We start from the raw sequence: 17,697 nt of genomic DNA on the forward strand, positions 1-17,697 counted from the left end.
ACAAAGTATAAATATACCATACATGGAATTAATGTGATGCTTTTCAACATGTAACAAAAATAAGATGATTTTTAGATCAGGTTGCATAAAAACTTAGGTGTCCTCAAAAGATATAAGATTGCTTCTCAGTAACATCTGAAATGTAGTATGGGAATAACAAAGAAAAGTGATACTGCACAGGACTATCAAAGGAGCAAAGGATTGTGTATGACGACAATGGTATTGTTCCTCCAAACGAATCCCAAACACCGCTTCACCTATAGAGACAGCCTGCGCCCTCATCTGACCACTCAGTGAAGCCCTACAGGGTTGCATGCCCCTCCAAGCCACACAAAGACAAATCACATGGGGCTGCCCACTGGCCATCCAGCTGGGGATGGACTGCATTCCTAGCACCCTGGCCTGAGTCCTATCCCTGGGGATACTGTGCTCAATCCACCCCTGATCCTACCCTGTGCCCTGACCCCTCAACTCCTGCTCAATTTCTCCCATCCAGCCTGGACCCTTGCCTTGGTTTGTTGACTTCCAGCTTCTGGGTCTTGTAGTTTAGCCTGATACCTGACCTCCACCTCACCTCTAATTTACAAGGCTAATTTGCCATTTTCCTTGATTCTAAGACACATTTTCATCTGTAATATTTTGGAAAATGAGCAGGTTCTTACAATGACTGGGGCATTCCATGTGATACTGTTGTCATCCTTTTCCAAAGCAGTTAATCAATGAAGCATCTTATAACTCAAGGATTATGCTATATGCACTTCTCCCTTGGGGTTCATCTCTAGCTTCTATCCTGCTATGGTGATTTTGCCTGCTGGCCTGGCCTCAACTACTTCCTCATAGGAGGTGAAAAACAATAAGCTAGGCCTGATAACTTGAATGTTGGAGTGATAATTGTAATAGCAATGGTGGAAGTACTGAGTCTATGTTCATAAAATCCAATCTACCTTGTCTACTCAGTGAAAAAAATGTTAGTAGTTTGGTTTCTGTTAGTCTATTATTACCATTCTATAGGAGGGTTCTAAATAGCAGGTTAGGGTTTGCAGATCAGCATCTAGTTTACCCTGATTTAAAAGTTGGGAAATTCTGCTAAAGTCATAGTGCCAACTATCCTGACAAAGAGGGTTTCTCTGGTGAAAGTCATAGTCATAGAAATTATTTCCATAATTACATCTTCTACAATCCTAGCCTATCAAAAAGGGCAGGAAAACCTATACTGACATTTAAAGTGAAGTAAGATGATATGATTAAGTTTTTAAATATAGAAGGTCCTACAATAAATGAGTTATAAAATCAAAATGACCCAGAAAAATAATAAATTTGCCATAGAGTTCAGGAATATAGCAACCTTCCTCTGCTCCCTGCCTCTCCCCACTATTCCGTGTGGCACATTCCATTCTTTGGATAACAAAATGACAGTCAAAATTTGCTGAAAATACCCATGCATTCCTGTATTTATGTACATTTTCCTCCCCTTCTGAAATATTCCCTGGTATCCATCCATTTTTCAAGGCCAAGCTCACATACCTCAAGCCCCATGGAACACTCCATAGATGGTTTCTGACTTCACAGAATCAAAAGGAAATTCCTCTTTCCATTGAAATTCCCGCTGAATCTCTTTTATAATGGAGAGCCTAATTTATGACACTTGTATTCTAGTTACATGCCACATATCTGAGTCACATCTGTAGCCATCTATCAATGTTTATTGATTAAATGAATCACTCAAAAATATTTTTCACTAGGGACTTCCCTTGTGGCACCAGTGGTTAAAACTCTATGCTCCCAATTCAGAGCATGGGTTTGATCCCATGTCAGGGAATTAAGATCCTGCATGCACATAGTGTAGAAAAAGTCTCACTCAAAATCATATGCTAATAAAAGTAAAATTTCTCCAGAATAAAACTGTAGCAATGAGCACTTTCCTTCATAGCAAAAAATAGTCTCGGAAATATTGTCTAAAAGAAAAAACTTAAGTTGCCTCTGTCTACCATATGATACTACTATTCCCCTTGCTACTGAGAAAAGACAGGGAGGGAAAGAGAACAGAGGATGCAGGCACTTTCCTCTCAAGGCATCTCATGAACAGCTGAAGACCCCTAATAATAGGACCATGGCTACACTTCCCAAATGAGTTCAGGGATCATACTGTGAAGAGCATGGCCAAGCTTTCTTGCAAAACACAACAGTGAGATCAGGATGGTGTGAGGAGTTGTACCCGACAGACAGCACCACACCTCTCACGGGCATCCAGACTCTCTCTGATTGTTAGTTTAGAAGGAAGAGGCCCAGGTACCAGCATCTGAAGGCACTTGAGAGTTCTCAAGTGTATGTGAAAAGTCAGGGAATTGCTGTATTTTGGCTTTTGCCAGTATATGGGGGAGCAGCTTGTGTATAGGTTGCTTATAGCTATGAAATTAAACATTTCCTACACTTTCCCTGTGTGTGTATGTGTGTGGATATGTGTGTGTGTTCATGGGAGGGAGGAAGAGAGACGGAATTCTCAAAGAGTGTTTATTTCCATGGTAATACATCTCATCCAAATTCTCACTACACTACAATAAAAAGATTGTAAGCCTCAATTTGAATCTATCCTACTCTTTACTGCTGGAGGAGAAATGAGCTTAACTGATACACATAATAGTTAAAGATGAAGCATTTGAAAGTTGTTTCTGGAAAGTTTTCCCTAGTATCTTGACAAGGACAGAAAAATGGTATTTACTAAAGATGACAAACAGTAAATGACGTCAAAGTTCTCATTTAAATAGTGTACAACAATTACTATCAAGCTCCAGAATCATGGTGTATCAAATATTAATGATGTTAGTATACTAATTACACTGAGCTGCCAAGCTTTGAATACACACAACATGCCTGTTCATTAATGGCAACCCACTCCAGTATTCTTGCCTAGAGAATCCTGTGGGCAGAGGAGCCTGGTAGGCTGCAGTCCATGGGGTCGCAAAGAGTCAGACACGACTGAGCAACTTCACTTTCACTTTTCCCTTTCATGCATTGGAGGAAATGGCAACCCACTCCAGTATTCTTGCCTTGAGAATCCCAGGGACAGAGGAGCCTGGTGGGCTGCAGTCTCTGGGGCGTACAGAGTCGGACATGACTGAAGCAACTTAGCAGCAGCCTGATCATTAAGCCAAACCGTCTGTTCTTAGCTCGAGCCATAAGAAGAACTAAACCTATAAGCAGCAGAATCTTTGTATCCTTCCTAGTTCACATTTTGTTTGTCTTAGCAGCTGACTCTGTCTCTCACTTCTTAGAATTCTTTCCATGTGCTTGTGAGCTGAAGTTTTATAATGTACAAAAAGACTGGAAAAGAGCATTATTTGACTAACATGTGATTAAAAATTAGTCACAAAGGATTTCACAACTTACAAAATATTAGTTAATTTCTTAGGTATGCAAAGACTGTTAAAACAGAGAAAAGAATCTCATATGGTCCTCACATGTTCTACATATTGAAGTCAAGTATATTTTTAAAAACAGGATTTTATTTCTTACTATTTGATAAAATAAACAATGATTTTATCATTTTTTTCAAAAGGTGTACACAAATACTGTGTTGCTCATATTTTTATACCCTAGAGATTAGAAATTTAATGTCAGACCCTTAGAAGAAACATTGATTTCCTTTTTTAAATTAAAAGATAATTTAAATGTAAAGCTGACATCTTTTAATACTACCCCCCACCAAAAAAAAAAAAAAAAAACCTCTGTCTTCAAAAGGGCAAATTGGAAATACAACTTTCTCAAAAAAAGGCCAGATGTAATATGTATTTTGGAAAATTTAACAAGGACATTTTAGCAGGGTATCTTCAACTGAAATGGCATCTTCATCACTTTAATCTGATTGGAGGTGGAGATACAAAAATCATTCTCTGTTATCTTGAACTGTCTAATTTTGATTGGGCTTTTGTAACCCAAATGTTTAAACTTTTACCCACCTTACAGACACAGAAAATTTTAAAGGTCTGAAATAAGTTCTATCATTAATAAGCACTTAATTGACAATGAAATAAATTCTGATATTTTTCACTTTTAATATGGTATTTTTTGGGCACTATAAAAAATCAGAGAACATCTGAAAGAAATAAGATTTTATGCTTGATATTGTGATTTGATTTTCCATATCGGTCCCCAAGTAGAGCCAGACTCTATTTCTAGACCCAAGGCAGATGCTTGAAACAATACCTGTGACAATGCTCTGGGTCTGAGCTGTTATGTGAAACCACAGATGGGATTCTAAACAGAGTTGTGACTAGACACACAACCTCAGCCACAAATGACCCAGAGTCTACACCACACTGCTGCCAACTCCAGCATTCTTCTGAAATGGCAGAAGATGAGAGTAACAGATTCTTTTTCACGTCCAAAACCCCAAAAATGTCACAAGATCATTTTGGAACTTTTAGCAAGTCATGTAGACTCTCTAAAGCTCAAGTTCCTCAACTGTTAATTAAGGGTGTGACCAGATCATCCTGAGCTAACACTGAAATTCAACCTTAAGGAAGAAAATGTTTGTTTCCTCTATAATGATGGCAGATGGAATGAGCAGCTTGCCTTATTTCACAGAATCTCACAGAGCCCTGCTCTGTGCTCATGCTCTCTCATAAATGCAGAGTTTCCTTTTACTTTTAGAGGTATACTTGACTGATAGAAGAATCACACAGATCTAAGTCCACAATGGACTTGAAGCCTGTGTGATTCAGCAGTTCATAACCAGATGCTCATCAAAGCTGCCCAAGATCCTTTCTAAACAGAGAGGCAAAATGAGGTAATTATAGGTGAAATGATGAAAGGTCTATGATTTCCCTAAAAATACTAAAAGGAAAAACAGTGTGGAAGACAAGATGGAACAAGATATAAAAATGTGTTTGATGGTTGGTGATAGGTTTATGGAAGTTCACATACTATTCTATTTTTGTGTACTTTAGAAAAATCCCATAATAAAATTAAATATATATGCACACAAACACATGTATACCAAATAGGGGAAAATTACCCTGACAGTTTTCAATATAAGACACATGTGCATGTCCTGTGCTGAGAGATTCTGATTCACAGGATCCAGGAAGTGGCCTAGTCATGATTTGCTGCTATTTACTCTTTAAAAAAATAATCCTACAGAGGCCCCTACTGCATACTTCTGGCTAAGCACCAGTAAGCTGTTCTTACTCTCATTTTATAGACGAAATTGAGACCTAGAGAGAGAGAAAGTGATTTGCCATTAATATCTCATTAATGGCAAAGCTAGGGCTATTTCAAGCCATATGACTTCTGGTGTTTGATACAATGTGTTTATATATATATGTGCGTGCGCGTGTGTGTGTGTGTGTGTGTGATTTCAATCCTAACTCAAGTTGAAGGTAATCAGAAAATGGTTCAAGTGGCCGATAATTATGTTATTTTTCACCAACTGTTTCCTCCTGTTGTAATTAATAGATAAGTCTCATTAGTACTTGGAAATTTACATTTGTACCAAACAATTAATATACTGCAGCCATTATAAACATTGGTCTTGTTAAATAGATTGAGTGTGTCCCTTACAATCTGGTTTAAACTATTAATCCACCTAGCCCAGCATGTCTTAATAACAGGAATACCTTGTTATATACAGTTAGCATTCAGAGGGCCTAAAAAAAATTTCCTTGATGAATTCTCACTGGGGAAAAGTCACAACTAACCTTTCAAATGCAAAATGCAGAGGATCTCTATCCAGCTTTACTCAACCTCTCTGTAGCATTTGGTACTATGACCAAACTCCATTACCCTACTCTTCTCCCCAGGGCAGCTACAACACAACCTTCAACTTTCTGTTATTTCCTATTACTTCCTGGCCTCTTTTCCACGGCCCACTATTTAAATATTTGTATTTTTGCTTTTTTTTTCTTTTTCATTTCTTACCCCATGTACCCACTTGTGTAACAAGAATCACACTTGCGGCTTCAAATACAGTCTCTATGTTGGTCCCAAATGCATGTCTCCAGCTCTGTCCACCCCCTGAGCTTCAGGCCATATAAACAACTTTTCCATAGGCATGTCAACCCCAAATGCCAAAAATGGACTACCCCAAAGTCTGTTCCTCTTGCTGGATGTTTTATCTCGATGACAAAGTCTCCCAAGGTAAAATCAGCAAGTCATTCTAGATTCCTCCTTCTACATTCCTCACATCCAATCAGTTTTACCATCTCACTGATAAGGGTCTTACAGGCTCACAGTCAACACTCTTTTCATTCCCAAAGCTGGGGCTTAGCTCAGCCCAAGCCTGTTTTTAAAGCTATATATTAAACATATGTAATAATGGCAGTAAAACATGTTCATTTTATTACTACACCTAAGCCTAGGATTGGGGATATATATATATATATATATATATCCTTCTCAGAATTTTTCTGTGCTCTGTGGGTAAAAGAGGCTAACAGTAAAGAGACCTGGATTTAAAGTCCTATAAGACTTGGTTTCAAATTCCAGCTCCACAACTTCCTATCCAGATAACCTTAAGTAAATTATTTACGATTGCTAAGCCTCACTTTCCTGATCTGTAAAAAAAAAAAAAAAAAAAGAGAGAGAGAGACTATTTTAAGAGTAAACTCAACTAAATAGCAGCAGCAAACTGCAAAGAATACTAAACAAAATATGGGTAAAATGTTTAGCAGCATACCTGACCTCTGATAAGCATTCAAAATAATGATAATTATTATACCTTACAAATATAGCAATAAACAATTCACTGATTTGTAATTTCTTCCTTCAACACATTACAAATATCTTCCAATGGCATATACACACTTTTCCACTTTCATGGTGTTTCATTAAATAGATATGTCATAATATATTTAACTGATCACCTCTCCTTTTGGATTATTTCTAATTTTGACCTATACAAAGAAAACGGCAATGAACTTAAGCATAATTATTTGCATGATTTTGAGGATTTTGCCACAGGCTCTCCAGAGAGATTTGACCAATTTATTTATATATACTCCAATTAACAATGAACTTAGCTAGCATCTCCTACCTAACCTTCTCTCACAATATCCTTCACCTGCCAAGCATCACAACTGCTCTAAAATGCAAATACAATCATGTTACCTCCTGGGGGTGTCACAACTTTCAGCAGTTCCCCACCATATACACAATAGAATCCTGGCTCCTCCTGGAGCCTCATTCCTGCCTTCTTTCTGTCCCTGCTCCTCCACGCACCTCACTGGCCAGGATGACTTAATTTCCCTCCAAACACCCTCAGTCATCCTCACTTAGATATCCAACACACACCTTCCACTCAACAGACCCTAAATGGAAATTGTGATCTCCCCTAAGTGTCAATCCCATTCTTAAATTTCTTGGGCCAAAAACTTCTGAATCATTCTGGACTTTTTTCTTCTTTTTACAACTCATCATTTCAGCATCAAGAGATCCCAGTGGCAGAACTCCCTGGCAGTCAATGGTTAGGACTCTGCGCTAAGGTCCCGCACGATGTGTGGTGTGGCCAAAACAAGAAAAAAAAAAAATTTAAATAAAAATCCCAATGGTCTAACTTCAAAAAATATCCAGAATTTTACCACCTCTCAACCTCCTGGTCTGTCACTCAGATTACAACATGAACCTCTTGCAAGGTCTCCCTATTCTATCTTCACTCTCCTAGAGTCTGTTTTCAAAACAACAGACCAAGGGATCATTTTAAAATATAGATTTTCAAGCCTTTCTTCAAAAGCCTGAAATGATCATGCTTCACCCAGGGCAAATCCAGATTCCTAACAATGGCCTACAAGGCCCTGCATAATCTGGTTCCACTGTCCCACTGACTTCATTTCATACATTGTCCCCCTCGCTGGCTCCACTCCCATCACAATCACTTCTTGCCAGTCCTCAAGTGCCTTCAGGCATTCCTGCAGTCTATTCCCTCCGCCTGGAAAGTGCTGCCTAAAATACAGACCCAGCTTAGTCCTCCTGAACATCATCCCCTGAATGCACACTACCCAGACCACACAACTTAACACTGCAAGACACTCCCCCCTCCCGATTCCTCTTTTTCTGCCCTACTATTTTTATTATTATTTTAGGTGCATTTAACCACATACTAACATACTATATAATTAATTATATTTTAATTTTGAAATTAAAAGCAGCGAGCAGCGAGCTTTATCTGTTTTGTTCACAGAGTGTATTTTGAGTGCCTAGAACAGTGTCTGGCACATAACAGGCACACATCCAAGAATTGTTTAACAAATAAAACATCTCAGGCAGCTTCATTCAAATGATTTGGGTGGAGAGTCAAGACACACAAACCAACATGAAAAATATGGAGTGGGCAAGAGGGGATAGTTTATGGAAACACAGATGGCCTGTGTTCCTGGTGTCTCAGATGGTAAAGACTCTGCCTGCAATGCATAAGACCCAGGTTAGGTCCCTGGGTTGGGAAGACCCCCTGGAGAAGAGAACGGCTACTCACTCCAGTATTCTTGCCTGGAGAATTCCATGGACAGAGGAGCCTGACAGGCTACAGTCCATGGGGTTGTAAAGAGTCAAACATGACTGAGTGACCAACACACACATGTTCCACTCAAGTGAACAGCTGCTACTCAGATCCAGGCGACTGCTACTCTGCAGGAAACAGATTCCCCCTAGGGCAAGGAAACCTGAGGATACTCCCACTTCAATATGTCCAGTTAAGATGGACGTCCAGACTTTAAGGTTAAAATGTTTTAAAATGCTGGCAACTGGTGGGACTTAGGTAGAAAATTGACTAATTGGTGACTCACCACATAACCACAGTACTTGACATTATCTTGTACTTTGTTGTTCTGCAATTGTTTCCCAATATTTTTTCTCCTTAGCAATCCCACTGCTGGGCATACACACCAAGGAAACCAGAACTGAAAGAGACACGTGTACCCCAATGTTCATCGCAGCACTGTTTATAATAGCCAGGACATGGAAGCAACCTAGATGTCCATCAGTAGATGAATGGATAAGAAAGCTGTGGTACATATACACAATGGACTATTACTCAGCCATTAAAAAGAATACATTTGAATCAGTTCTAATGAGGTGGATGAAACTGGAGCCTATTATACAGAGTGAAGTAAGCCAGAAAGAAAAACACCAATACAGTATACTAACACATATATATGGAATTTAGAAAGATGGTAATGATAACCCAGTATGCGAGATAGCAAAAGAGACACAGATGTATAGAACAATCTTTTGGACTCTGAGGGAGAAGGAGAGGGTGGAATGATTTGGGAGAATGGCATCGAAACATGTATAATATAAGAAACGAATCGCCAGTCTAGGGTAGATGCAGGATACAGGATGCTTGGGGTTGGTGCACTGGGATGACCCAGAGAGACGGTATGGGGAGGGAGGTGGGAGGGGGGTTCAGGATTGGGAACACGTGTACACACACCCGTGGCAGATTCATGTTGATGTATAGCAAAACCAATTCAGTATTGTAAAGTAAAATAAAGTAAAAAGAAAATAAAAAAATAAAATATTAGCTTGAAAAAAAAAATTCTGGCAATTGATGAAATTGTTTCAACCAAAACAATAAGCTAAATGACTTCCACTGTGGGCCACGATCACCTATGGATGACCACTCTGCCTCTCTGATGTCCACTTCCTGCTTGTAGCCCAGAGTCCTCTGGTCAGGCTCCATCACACAGTTCTAGCATCTCTGAGCCCCACCCTCCTACATCCTTCTCTTGCTCTCTGTGGGAGAGCACCAGCCCCATCTCCCCCTGAAGACCTAACAGGGAGTAGGGGCTTGGCACCAAAGAGGCATTTACTAGTATTTTGTCAGAAGAATTGCTGAATTTCTCAGAAGAGAAAATCAAAACTCAAAGATTAAGTGACAGCTAATGCATGATTTAACTGAGAGTTAAATCCAGGCTTAATCCCACACCTTAAATTGACAATATAGCTTTTAACTAGTACAGACACAATTCCCAGACCAGCTCTTATTTATTTAACCCAAAGGTGTTCCCTGGTGGCTCAGCCAGAAAAGAATCCACCTACAATGCAGGAGACCTAGGTTCAATCCCTGGGTTGGGAAGATCTCCTGGAGAAGGAATGGTTACCCACTCCAGTATTCTTGCCTGGAGAATTCCATGGACAGAGGAACCTGGCAGGCTATAATCCATGGGATCTCAAAGAGTTGGACATGACTGAGTGACTAACACTCACACTTCACACAACTAAAAGAAATCCAATGCTATTTTTCTATAAATGACCAAATCATTTAAACATTTCATCTCCAAAAAATTAACATTTTAATTTCTGTCTAAAAGACTTATTAAAAAGGTACAGCACCAAGTCTGTTTTCTTAAACTGTTCCTCAGAGTATGACATTTAACTATCTCATTAAATATTAGTAAGACAAGAGTATAAAGTCACCTAAATTAATGTGAATAAGCGGGACTACAAAAAAAAAAGTTCACGTATTCATGATGTCCTTAGAAGTAACAAAACATTCTAAGTTAAATAAGAATGATATCTTAAAAATCTTTTCTAACCTGTATCATTTCTCAAAAAATACCATACTATGTACAACTCTCATTTATTAAATTTTACATTTTTAAGATACTACAAATTGACCAAAAAAAGTTTAATGTCAATAAAATGCTATTTTTCAAGAATGAGAGCTATAAATCAATAAAGGAGAAAAAAACATTTTTTTGTGTGATTACTGTATCCCTAAGTAGGCCAAAGCAGGAAAATCAGACAAAGGCTTGTAAGTGCATTTCCATATTATTCCACAAGATGTCAGCATGTAACTGAGGAACCTCAATGGTGGGATGGTGGTGGAAGGGTGTCTTCACCATAAATAGAACAATAGAAACCCTTGCCTTTCATGTTCTTAAGTTAGAGCTTTCGTAACTCACTTCTAAATGTGTTTTCATGTACATTTCATTATTTTAGACCAGTTCTTAAGATATTCTTACAGAAGTTTATGATTACTAATATTTAGCTGCCGCTAAGTCGCTTCAGTCGTGTCCGACTCTGTGCGACCCCACAGGCGGCAGCCCACCAGGTTCCCTGTCCCTGGGATTCTCCAGGCAAGAACACTCGAGTGGGTTGCCATTTCCTTCTCCAATGAATGAAAGTGAAAAGTGAAGTTTCCCTTTACAAAATATTTTAATTTTCTGTGTTCCAACATAACTCTTTCCAAAGTCTTATGACCCCATTAAGACCCTTTGAAGCCTTACTGAAGTCCAGGGAGGATCTTAGGCACAACACCAATACTGACCTATTTGTTTCTCAGGGTTAGTTATTTTTCCCCATTTTACAAATGAGAAAAGTGAAGAAAAGATCAGTGGTTCACACAAGAGACTCTGTAGCCACTAAACATTACAACTGGTAGACAACTGCTCTCTCCATGTCATCTGTGTGTGTACACGTGGGTGAGTGAGGGTGAGTGTGTGATGAGACATTCCTTTCTTGTTATCTTCCTTTGTTCTTTACAACAAACTCACATGCTGAGTTACCAAGACCTGTGCAACTATCCCTACTTATTATTAGTACTAGTGAGCATAGTTACCCTTATTAATGCCTTTAACTTATAAACAGTACCAGAGCTTATCAAGTGTGTAGAAAGTCATACTATAAAACATTTAAAACTCTTTGTTGTATATATGATATTAAAACAGTACTGCAATCTGCATAAATAAATATATCTTCAAATTGTTTCTTACATCATTTGCACTCTTATCTTGCTTTTCATATTTTTCTCGATCATAAGCCATTTTCTTCAGCAATTTCTTCATGGCTTTTTTATCTTTTCTATGATTTTCAGTGTTTTGCTTCCTCACTTGGTTGACAATAAACTTGGGAATCTATGAAGAAATGAAATTAAGTTTGGGGAGGAAAAAGAAGTAGCAACATTTTCAACTATTGAAATAATTATCTTTATTTCTTATATTTGGAGAGAAGTAAAAGTTTTATCTATTTGATAAGACTATGCATTCATTAAATCTATGGGGGAAAAAATGGACCGTATTACTCACCATGTGTTCAGAGCCTTCAGGTGATGCAAGTTACCACCCACTGCGTAAGGTTCAAAGAGAGGCTTGGTGAAGTTCAAGGACATAGTGGCCATTTCCTATGCCAAGACTGGAGACTGCCTGAGGTAACTGACCTCAACAGCTGGCCCCTTTGCGTGGGGGCTTCCCTGCTGGCTCAGATGGTAAAGAATCTATCTGCAATGCAGGAGACTGGGGTTCGGTCCCTGGGTTGGGGAGACCCCCTGGAGAAGGGAATGCCTGAGGTAACTGGCATTAGGGGTCACCACCTCAATGGTTGGCCCCTTTAGGGTCTATCTATCTATACTCTTGCCTCTTTAACCTATAGACCTCTTCTAAATGCTAACCAGCTAGCCTCTCCTGTCAGAAGAGAAAGAAAAACTCACCAAGAGCTGATGGATGCCTAATAATCCAGGAAAAAGTAATCCTCAGAAATTCCATTAGCAAAAATAATATATTTTAGAAGTTACCAAATTGAAACAATAAAATCATGTTGGCATTTTAAGAAATGAGAGTTAAAACATTAGCTTTTTTTTTTAAACTGCATTTGAAATTACCTATATTGGTTACTTTTTTGCAGAGACTATAACAATATAAAAATAATAAAGACTTCAAGATCTAGATATTATCACATTAACAGAGCTTGAAAATGTATACTCACTGTCCACAGGAATTTCTGATACTTAATCAGTAAGTGCATGATATTAGCTATCCCGGCTGCCATTACGAATTCTCGCTGTTCACCGGCCTTCAGATCCAATGAGTGATACATGAAGAGGTTTGGGGCCATGACCATTGCTACGTTCATGACCGTCATCTTATTTTTCTCTTTATTGTCTACAACTCTTTGGAGAAATTCAACCAGGGCCTGAAACAAAAATGGCTCTTTGAGATCTGTTTCGTACATGAAGATAAGAGATTAAAGCACTGTAGCACATGAGATTTTCATATACTTAAAAAAAAAAAACTTAAGTTGAACATAACCACAGTCAGCTGGCCACATCCAGTGGGCCTTGTCCTCAAAGCTGCTCCACTGGTTAACACACCCTGAGGTGGTGCTGTGTGTCTGCTAAGGACTATGGCCCCGGGGAATGATGCAAGAGACACACATCTGAGCTGCCGGTGGAGAGAGGAATGGAGAAGCATCAGACTGCATCCCTACCAAGCCATGGAGCACTGAAAAATAGTTAAAATATCAAACAAATATTCACTTTGCAGGAAGTGCTGTACTTTATCTCTAGGAATTAAAATTTTAAAAAAAGAAAAGAAAAACTTTAAAAGGATTCATTCAATCTCAGTTCCATTTGTTTTAAGGGATTCAGTAGCTGGCTGACATGAAATCCAAAAAGAATGGAGACTCTGATGGGGAGGAGGGGGAATAGCTAGAGACAAAAAGAAGAGAATTGAAAAAAAAAAAAAATGAAAAGCAGCTTTTCACCAGACCAAGCTAGTTTATGCTCAGTTTGATGCCACGCACTTCCCATCTCTATCACCAATACTTAAGTCTCCTCCGAGCCCCTCCTCCACAACAACCACAGGCAGCTTAGACCACCCTTCTGCCAGGACAGAAAGCTTCCAGTTCTTCTGCGAATCAGTTTTGGTCTAAACCATTAACAACAATAACTGCACAGATAGTCAATGATATCTATGAGCAAGGCATTGTTTTAAGAACTTCATAGACATCATTTCACTTAATCCTGGTTGGAAATAGAAGTTGTACCGATTTCCATCATACAGATGAGAAAACAACATCTAAGAGAATGGATGTAACTTACCCGATGTCATAGAGTGAGCAAATGGAGAAGTAACTTAATTGCCTATATATCTGGCTTTGTTTCTGAACTCTTAACTATTAAAAGAAGCATGTTTTCACATTTAGCCTAAAATTCCTACGTAAAAGAGGCCAAATAAACTATGCCAAAATGGAAAAACAACAACAACAACAAAAAACTATTCTTCTCTCACAAAATTTTTAGGGGGAAAAAAATTCCTATAAGCTCAATCTTGAATCCAGTTTAGCTGTTATATAGACTCTCAAAGTTTGAAACAAACTAAAGGCATAGCCTTACTATCTAACAATGAGATTCATGTATCTAATTTTTGATCCAGTGCTCAGAAAGTTAAACTGTAATCCAAGAATAAGGTTATATAGAAACAATACCGTCTCAAATGAGAACAAAAGATTAATTGGTAAAGTTTGGAAAAAAATATTTAATTTTGTTCCAGAGACCAGAATAATTATTCAGGAAACAGTGTCTTTCTTTACAAGCATAAATTACAGAGTTTAGGTAATAAACCACTTAAACGTGGTGTGCATAATGCAATAGTTATCAAAATACTACTATCAGATATTAGAATGTTATGTGTATAGATATAAAACTAATAAAATGTTAGCCTAGGCTTTGCTGAAAGAACTTCATCTCTGGATGTATTGTCACTACATCTGATCTATAAAAGCTGCCTTTTCTTAAAAGTTTCTATCACCAGGACTTTCCTGGGTCCAGTGGTTAAGACTCCATGCTTCCAATGCAGGGGGTATAGGTTTGATTCCTAGTCAGAGAACTAAGATCCCACATGTGGCAGAGTACAGCCGAAAAAAAAAAAAAGTATCTATCACCAGTCTGGTGTTATATAAATGTCACTGGACCTACTCTCTGAAAACTCAGTTTGAGTCTCAGTACAGTTAGTTGACTTCCTGGTGGCTCAGACGGTAATGCGTCCGCCTGCAATGCGGGAGACCCGGGTTCGATCCCTGGGTTGGGAAGATCCCCTGGAGAAGGAAATGGCAATCCACTCCAGTACTATTGCCTGGAAAATCCCATGGACAGAGGAGCCTGGTAGGTTACAGTCCATGGGGTCGCAAAGAGTCAGACACGACTGAGCAACTTCACAGTTAGTTACTAATCAGCTCTGTGTGATCTTAGGGTAAACCTTTTGGAATCCCGTTCCTTAAAGTCTTCTTATTCATAAAATGTGAATACTAATTTCCTAGCCTGCCAAGATTAAGCAACAAAATATATACAATGAATTTGCTGAAACTACAAAAAAGATAAATGCTTGTCAATAATAACATTAACATGGATTCCCCACTGTTAACATTAGTCTTTGTTATTCCTCCAAGTCAAAGGTTGGTTTGATCACTAGTTCAAATGCACATAAATTTGTTAAAAAAAAAAATCCTGGTCAACAAGTTGCCTAAAGACATCTATTGCCTTAGATTTAAATTAGGACATAGGGTTTAATATGGTCCCTCCAAACCCTTAGATGTGCTGTAGAAATAGTCTATACAAGTCATGTATATGATCCTATCCCTCCAAATGGCAATAGAAAGAGTGGCATAATTGGAAAAATTGAGGAAGTTTGCACTAAGCTTCCTGAAATCATCTTGTGATGAATTTCCCTTCTCTTTCAGAGAAGTAAATTTAAATGGTTTATTCTCTTGTATGCATGCTATACTTGTTTCAGCATTTCTGTTATTAGACATGTTGTTGAAACCTTTATCAGATCTGGCTAATTAAACTACTAAAGCTTAAGTAAATTAATAAAATTGTTTAGCAATTTCCAATTTTTTACCCCAAGAAAGTATTTTCCACTTACTTACATAATTGTGCTCTAGTAACTTTATGTCCTAAAAGTAAAACTAAAATTAAAAATATATATATACACTCTTAAACAGATTTGGTCTTAAAAGAATGTGCCTGGGGTTTAAAGGCAAAATCCAAGAACGAGTTCTGGGCCAACCTTGCCCAATAGTAACCATATTGGAATAAGTGTTTCCTCCACTACTAGTTGAACTCTTTTGAAAGTAGGCATATTTTAAGCAACTCATGTGTCTTTCGATTTCCATTTTATATTGGCCATTCACAGGGCCATCACACAGATAGGCACCTTTATGTGAATCAGAAAAAAGATGGACTAACTTCCTCTCTCTGGGTAGTTGATGAACTGTAACAAGGGCATGGCTGACAAGCAGAGAACAGACTGAAAATCAGTCCCCACCTCGTCCTGGGCCCTATTTTAGCCACAGTCTACCCACCCATATACAGCAGTCTTGGTCACATGATGCTTGAATACAACCCTTCCTGGAGCTGGCCTCTGTCTCCAAAACCAAACCAAACCTATTCTCATCTACTCACAAAGTTAATCAGTGACGTGAAAGATTATTTTCTGACTTAGTAAAGGGAACAACTCATTGGAAGTTCTCTTTCAGCAATGTAATGTTTCATTCCAGCAATCCTCATCAACTACTTCAAGGCAGAAAAGTTGAGTATTGACATTTACTCTAAGGGCATGGAATTTGCTCACCTGGTTTCAGTTCAAGGAGTCTTAATGAGGTACAGAAAAACATTTCCAAGGTTTACCAACTGGTGGTTTTGTTTTCTCAACAGGAAATTTTTTGACGTGATTCTTTTTCATTTTAAATATAAGGAACTATAGGGGGTAAATGGGCAAGGGTTGCACCCTTACTTGTATAAAAAAATTTTTACTTGTATAAAAAACTTACTTTTTAAGGTAACAGTAAAACATAAGGTAGATGTGCTTTCTAAATTAAAAAATTTTTTTCTAAGAGTTTATAATTAAACCTTTTTTAACTCCCCTAAAATTTTTTGCCATTAAGGAAAACTAATCAATGTGGAACAATCCACTGATTATTATGAAAGCTTCTGATGATACATAATAAATGGTACTTAATCATATGACTATCAGACCAAATCACTGTGAAATGATGATATAGATCGGAAACTCAGGGTAAGCCCTTAGAGAAATGACTTAGAGAAATGAGTTGGTTTATCTTTTGACTAATCAAACATTTTAAGTTCATCATTATGACTTACTTCAAACTCTACTGCTTGGAACTACAAACACATGCAACATCTTTAGGCAGCAATGGGCTATATTTGGTGAGCTTTAGGAGTTCCTTTTTAAACATTCAATTTTTACCTTACTAGTACATGCTCACTAAATAAAACTGGAAAATAGAGGACTAATAGAAAGAAGAAAAAAATAAAATACATTCATGTTTTTTATTAACAAATGAACCTCAATCACCTGTAGAAGAAATGTTATAGTTGAAAAAAAGACCAAAACAAAACAAAACACCTGATGATACTATTAACATGACTAACCTGGGTAATAAATTAATAGAGTTAACGACTTTCACCATCTCTCCTTAAAAACAGGTCTTCACTTTATAGACAACTACTAACATTTCCACAATACCATTATTTTGTTTTGCCACAAATAGTGAAAAATGACTCTTAGTTCTGAGGGATATTTAGTGTAAATGAAACCAGCTGACCTTGAGTGTGTCTCTGTTTGCTTCGGGCAGGAGGATGACAAGAAGGTTCAAAGCCTGCAGTTGTTGCTTCCTGGTTGGAAGATCTGCAGACAGATTAAATATATCTGAATGCTTGTCTTTACCAAAAACTTCTCTTTATGTTTTCTGTTTTGCAAGAAAAAAGTTATTTGGCATAAACATCACTGTGAAATGCGAGACACCATGAGTGAGCAGTAAGCCTTGTTGAGAGGGTGTGTGGGGGAGATCAGGAGAAGCAGCTGTTAAAGTAGAGCTTTCTCTTTCTCGGAATGCTCACTTCCAACTGTGAGCGTATGACGGCGGCCTTATGTTTGCAGACACACAACAGTGCTTTGGAAATAATTTTAA

At 38.1% G+C, this 17,697-nt stretch overlaps 1 protein-coding gene across 3 annotated transcripts in view; it reads right to left on the reverse strand.

The window, feature by feature from the left end:
• The window catches only part of ARHGAP18 (Rho GTPase activating protein 18), a 199,947-nt gene that overhangs the window by 7,801 nt on the left and 174,449 nt on the right, over positions 1-17,697 (reverse strand). For all 3 annotated transcript variants that reach the window (XM_069598378.1, XM_069598377.1, XM_069598379.1), the window contains exons 10-12: positions 17,332-17,414; positions 12,694-12,900; positions 11,706-11,846 (exon numbers count right to left, since the gene is read on the reverse strand). In XM_069598378.1, the coding sequence (XP_069454479.1) occupies positions 11,706-11,846; positions 12,694-12,900; positions 17,332-17,414 (431 nt within the window). The remainder of the gene's footprint in view (positions 1-11,705; positions 11,847-12,693; positions 12,901-17,331; positions 17,415-17,697) is intronic.

The sequence above is a fragment of the Ovis canadensis genome, chromosome 8 (assembly GCF_042477335.2).
Source record: "Ovis canadensis isolate MfBH-ARS-UI-01 breed Bighorn chromosome 8, ARS-UI_OviCan_v2, whole genome shotgun sequence".
Classification (NCBI taxonomy): Eukaryota; Metazoa; Chordata; class Mammalia; order Artiodactyla; family Bovidae; genus Ovis; species Ovis canadensis.